The sequence below is a fragment of the Coregonus clupeaformis genome, chromosome 36, assembly GCF_020615455.1.
Source record: "Coregonus clupeaformis isolate EN_2021a chromosome 36, ASM2061545v1, whole genome shotgun sequence".
In the NCBI taxonomy this organism is placed as follows: Eukaryota; Metazoa; Chordata; class Actinopteri; order Salmoniformes; family Salmonidae; genus Coregonus; species Coregonus clupeaformis.
In genome coordinates this window covers 149,259-155,000 of record NC_059227.1, presented here as the reverse complement: position 1 = coordinate 155,000, position 5,742 = coordinate 149,259, and the positions used below count along the sequence as shown (strand labels likewise).

The following is a 5,742-nucleotide window of genomic DNA, read 5'->3' as shown; positions in this document are numbered from 1 at the left end:
TCAGCCAAACAGCATTCAGCGCTCGACCAACAAAGTTTATAAAACAAAATATATACATATAAATTTTTTTACAATTCATACATATATTCCGTGTATGTGGCCATTGCAGTCATCAGACCCACAGCTATGGTGTTGCTATCACCATGCTCCAACTAACCAAGCCATCAGGAGAACCTGAACTAACGCCTTCTGTCTGTGTTGGTGCAGGTTCCAGAGCTGTTCCTGGAGGTGGCTATGATCACGCTGCGTGAGTTCTTCAATGCCATTGTGGCGGGCAAAGACGTGGACCCATCCTGGAAGAAGGCCATCTACAAGGTGATCTGCAAGCTGGACAGCGAGGTGCCCGAGGTCTTTAAGTCGCCCAACTGTCTCCAGGAGCTCCTACACGAGTAACCAATTACGACCTGCCTCCGCCCCCTGCCCCGACGCTTTGTACTTTTTATTTTATTTTGATAGGATTTTATTTTTTATTTTATTGATTTCTTTCTCAGATTTTCCTGCTTTTTTAATGTATGAAGTATGAAGTTGCATTCCTCCCGATCTGAAGCCTACTGGGCTGTTGAAATGATCTAGCTATTGTGTTGTTGTTATTATTATTATTATTATTATTATTATTATTATTATTATTATTATCATGACTATGATTATTATTTGTTTTTTAAATGATTCTGCTGATCTGAAGAGAGACTTTGATCCTATTGGGCAGGGGTGTCAAACTGATTTGATGGAGGTCCTAGTGTCTGCAGGTTTTTGTTTTTTCCTTTCATTTCAGCCCTAGACAACCAGTTGTGGGGAGTTCCTTACTAATTAGTGACCTTAATTCATCAATCAAGTACAAGGGAGGAGCGAAGACCCGCAGATACTCGGCACTCCGTGGATTGAGTTTGACACGTGCTATTTTGTGTTTTGGACTGTGTGAACCCTGATCTATCTGCCCTGATATACTAGAAACACTAAGGAGGGGTCCTCACTATGCGTAGGCAAGGGCTTCCCACTAGCCTGTACCCTACCTACTCTAAGGATGACCCTACAATGCTAGTGCGGTCACCAATAGACTTTGGCCACTACACTACGGAGGGGTCCTCAATAGGCTCTCCTCACTATGCGAGGTGGCTCCCCAATAGGTGCCCACTACAATGGATGTCCCACAGAGGACAACACTACATTACGCTTTATTAACTACTGAACTATACTGGAATACTAGTACTGGTCTGTATTGGTATACTGAAACTAGACTGGTGTCAGTCATCTACTGAGCTCTACCATGATACTTTGAAGTGTGTTTTCTGCGATTAGGACATTGTGTTTATTGGGTGTATATTATTATTATTATTTGTCATCATTGCTTTATAAAGATTGGCACTTGCAGAATTGTTTGTCCCTTGACAACGTTACAGAAAATAAATTATTATTATTATTCCAAAATAGTATACATTCGTTACGTATAATTACTTTGCTCTCAGCAATTTGGGCAAAAACCTCTTGCTCATCTTCATATCCCCCATCCCTCCTCTTTCTGTTTGTGTGGGTCCAAGTTTTGTTTGAACTTCTCTGCTGATAGGGAAGACACTGGGGAGAGAGTAGGCTTCAGTCCTGGGGCTCAAGTAAAAACACAAGGGGGACATGAGTCTCAACCCTAAGCTTTGCACAAATAGAAAACAATGCTGTAAAATGTAAGAGGTGTTGGTTTGGAAGAGCACATGGTGCAACCAGTGGCAGTGCACAAATGCAGAGGTGTGTGTGGGCAGTGACACACACACACACACACACCTACAAGTATACACAAACACACACAGAAACACACAGCTTGTGACCTTTTGGCATTAAGACAGACCAGTTACTGTTTGAGTTGATGACTTATTGTTTCAAGGCTGAATTTCCACATCGACTCCAGCATTGAAATATCAACAGAGCACATGTTAACTACACACATTTATGGGCCATTCATTCAGGATTACATCATATATTCATTCATTCATACATACATAGTTTGCGATAACAGTGTGTGGATAAAAGTGAAGGCAGAAATTCTTTATTTTACAGTCCTATGAGGTAACGGGAGCTACTTACTGCTTCTTGTGGTTATACCAAGTAAATGTTGGACCTTAAAATAACTAAAATAAAGTGTAACCACAAAGGCCCCAGTTTTGTCTGTAATGATTGCTTTTTGCAGTGGAGTTTATCCCAACAACAAAGAGTATTTGTTAAACTCGTTAATTCTGTGATGAAGCTAATGACAATTAACTAAGAGGATACAATATGAAGCTACTTTCCAAGCAAATTAAAAGTTTATGTAATATTTTACTACAACAGCACTGTACTACTCTTTGATGGATTTTTTTGTTTTTTGTTTGACAAATAGATAGCTAGGTAAATAAATAAATGGCTAGCTGAATATTAGAGAGAGAGGAGAGATGGGAGGGAGGACGAGAGGGATATTTCCCTGACCATGTCACCTGACCAGAAAAAAATTCATAGTATGCTATAGCCTAAAACTGGGGCCTAGAGTCTTGCCTTGTCAGGTCACAAGGTCAGGAAAAAACAGAGAGAAACAATACAGACATTCATTAATAGAAATTGTACGGACACAGACACCTTTCTCCTCCTATATCGTCCTCTCTTCTCTTCTTCTCTGTATCATTCACCTGGCTCAGCGCTAGCTGCTCCTTTCTCCCTGAACAATACAAGGTTAGAGTTCACCACTCAGCCTAGGGGGAAATGTATAACCTCTCAGATCCATAAAGATTTGAGACAAAGACTCTGATACAGTATCATTTTATTAGAGTCCCTATGCACAGTTTATTCAGTAATTGATACATTAATATATAAACACCATTCCTTGATTTGTTTCCAGTGAAATACATTGACATTCAATATTTTGCATTTTGTTTTGATCCAGTTTTTTCATCTAGTTGAATCCTGGCTCTGGCTTTGTTACTGATAAAAAATAGTTAGTAGTAGTTCCCTGACCTTTGATTAAGTACATTCTAAGCACTGAAAGATCACATACTGTATCCGTGTGTATGTATGTGTGAATGTATGTATGTATGTATGTATGTGTATGTATGTATGTGTGTGTGTGTGTGTGTGTGTGTGCTTACTTGTCATTGCCCCGGCCTCAGCCACGTCGGCTTTGGTTCACTGTGTGTCACAAAAAATCCAAAGGAGCAGCTTGCTTAACCTGCTGACTTGTAAAGGCGACACAAAGCGTTTGAAAAAAGGAGGCGAGAAAGATGGAGAGCTACTCCCTTCATTATGTTCACCCCCAGACACTGTTCTTCTTAAGATCCAAGCCCTGAGAGAGGCCAGGAGGGGATGAGTTTGTCTTAGAGTCTCAAGGCACCAGCCAACGGCTTAAAAGAACCTGTAACACAAGACAAAGGAGAGGAAGGACACTTTTATCTGATAGATGGATTAATATCCCACCCTCCCTTCCCTCCTACAACCCCACCCTAAGAAGTAGTTCCTGTGCGTTGTGCAGCTACAATAAACAGATTATTCCTGGTTAATAAGGACTCTTATTTAAATGGATTATCAGGACCTTAATTGTTTGGGTTTTTATTTTTGGTTTGTTTGGTTTCTAGAATATTGCTATCGAAATGCATATAAATATGGTATTTTTTTAGAATTGTAAAATGTAAATCTATTTTAAAAAGCAAATAATAGAGTGAACCTTTGGGAAGGATCTCTGGCAGGAATTGTGTCATGAAGCATAAAGTTTTGATGGTAATTTTTGTGATTTCTTTGTTTTGATCTATTACAGAAAAAAGCGATTTGTTAGTATCTTAAAAGTAGAATAGAAGCAATAGTACCGGTAGTTGTTTTTGCAGGTTTTGTGAAGACATTTAATTTGATTTCTTTGCATTTTGTTTTGAACGGGTGTGTTTTGGAGGTTTTTAATTCCTTTTTGAGGAACATAAAATGTGATGCTGTAACTGTACATATTGAAAAAGGGAACGATCGCTTAGATCTTTATCAGTGTTCTCCCGAGTCTTATATGACTCGGAAGGGGATAGAGGGAGTGAGGGATGAAAAGAAAAAGACAGAGTGAGCGAGTGAGAGAAAGTGAGTGAGATTTGACATACTCTCTCTATCTGCTCTCCAATCTCTCTTCCCCAAAGACACCGAGGAGACGTTTTTTACGCCACGCCACACCCTAAAAGTAATGTCTGTTCCCCTCTGTGGGCGATGCCCTTCAAACTGCACAAGCATCCCTTTTCTGCTGACGGAACATGGCGTAGTTGTCCCTTTATTATGATGTCATAATTGGCAGTGGATCCAGACTGGTCCACACAAGGGCGTTGGTGTCTCTCTTTACGACCCAATAGAGGCCTTAGTGAGAGGAAAACTGGAACTTATTGTCCCCATAGACTACTGGTGAAAGAATGGAGGGGAAAACTCTATTGTAAACATACTGTATGACAGTCAGTTACCCAACACTCACTGGATTCTGTCATTGGGGTAGAATAGGACTGGTCTAAAAACTGGAGGTACAGAATTAAGAAGGGTTTTGATGCACACACACACTCCATTCATCACACTGAGGGGGGTGTTTGGCTGTCCCGTGCATGTGTGTGTGTGTTTGCGAAGTTTCTGCCTATCGAATTATGACTCTTCTTTTGTAAATATCAAGTACGTGGAATTTAAAGTGATAAATACTGCCTTTGTATTATTTAGCAATATGTTGTATATAGCGTTTGTTTATGCTTTTTGTATGACATTATTATTCAAATCTAGTGCAGTAATTCCAACAAAAATTGCCATGGCTCATATATACAGTATAATTTATTACATGTTTTTAAAATTTTTTATTTTACCTTTATTTAACTAGGCAAGTCAGTTAAGAACAAATTCTTATTTACAATGACGGCCTACACCGGCCAAACCCGGACGACGCTGGGCAAATTGTGCGCCGCCCTATGGGACTCCCAATCACGGCCGGTTGTGATACAGCCTGGAATCGAACCAGGGGGTCTGTAGTGACGCCTCAAGCACTGAGAAGAGATTAATCTATTCTAGAAAAAAATAAAACTAGATGGGTGATTTTAGCTTTTTTGTTGTTGTTGTTGGTGGTGTCTATTTGCCTTGCAGATTTTATGTAATTTATTGGTTTAATTTATCCTAATTTATTCGAAGTTTTTACCTTGGGAAGGTTGTATTGTATGTCATGAAGTAGAACCAATCCAATATAACATACACTATATATCCAAAAGTATGTGGACACACCTTCAAATAGTGGATTCGGCTATTTCAGCCATACTTTTGGTCATGTAGTGTACTTACAAAAAAAGAAGATACTTGAGAGCACTCAATCAATTCTCTGAAATTGTTACATGAAGATTTTGGCAGCTAAATTGAACTGGAAAAATGAATAAAAGTTTATGTTTTGTTTGGGGACAGGTAGAGGGCGTAAAAAACAAAATAGTTTGAAGCATTTTTGTATTTTCTCCAGACGTTTCCCACTCTACTGCTTTGGCCCTCCCCACAGACACAGTAGTTGAATTGCCTTTCGTGCCTTCATCCTCAATGAACTGAATGTATGTGCAGTATAAGTACAAGTTTGAGCAAGCGTGTGCAAAATGATACAAAATAAAAATGCAAAAGAGATTACAGAATGTCTGACTCTCCAAACTCATTTTTAAATTCAACCTAACTTTGTGTGTGTGTGTGTGTGTGAGAGAGAGAGAGGACAGAGAGAGAAAAAAAGAAGTAGTGTATTTATTTGTGCATTTGTAACTGTAT

General features: G+C 39.3%; 1 protein-coding gene across 2 annotated transcripts in view; it reads left to right on the top strand.

Annotated features, from left to right (window-relative positions):
• The window catches only part of LOC121552417 (prospero homeobox protein 1-like), a 35,652-nt gene extending 34,875 nt beyond the window's left edge, over window positions 1-777 (top strand). Inside the window, exon 5 of one of the 2 annotated variants that reach the window (XM_041865344.2) lies at window positions 208-777. In XM_041865344.2, coding sequence (XP_041721278.2) covers window positions 208-393 — 186 coding nt within the window. In that variant the 3' untranslated portion in view covers window positions 394-777. The remainder of the gene's footprint in view (window positions 1-207) is intronic. The other variant, XM_045211223.1, reaches the window with a different exon arrangement.
• The last annotated feature ends 4,965 nt before the right edge of the window (window positions 778-5,742 follow it).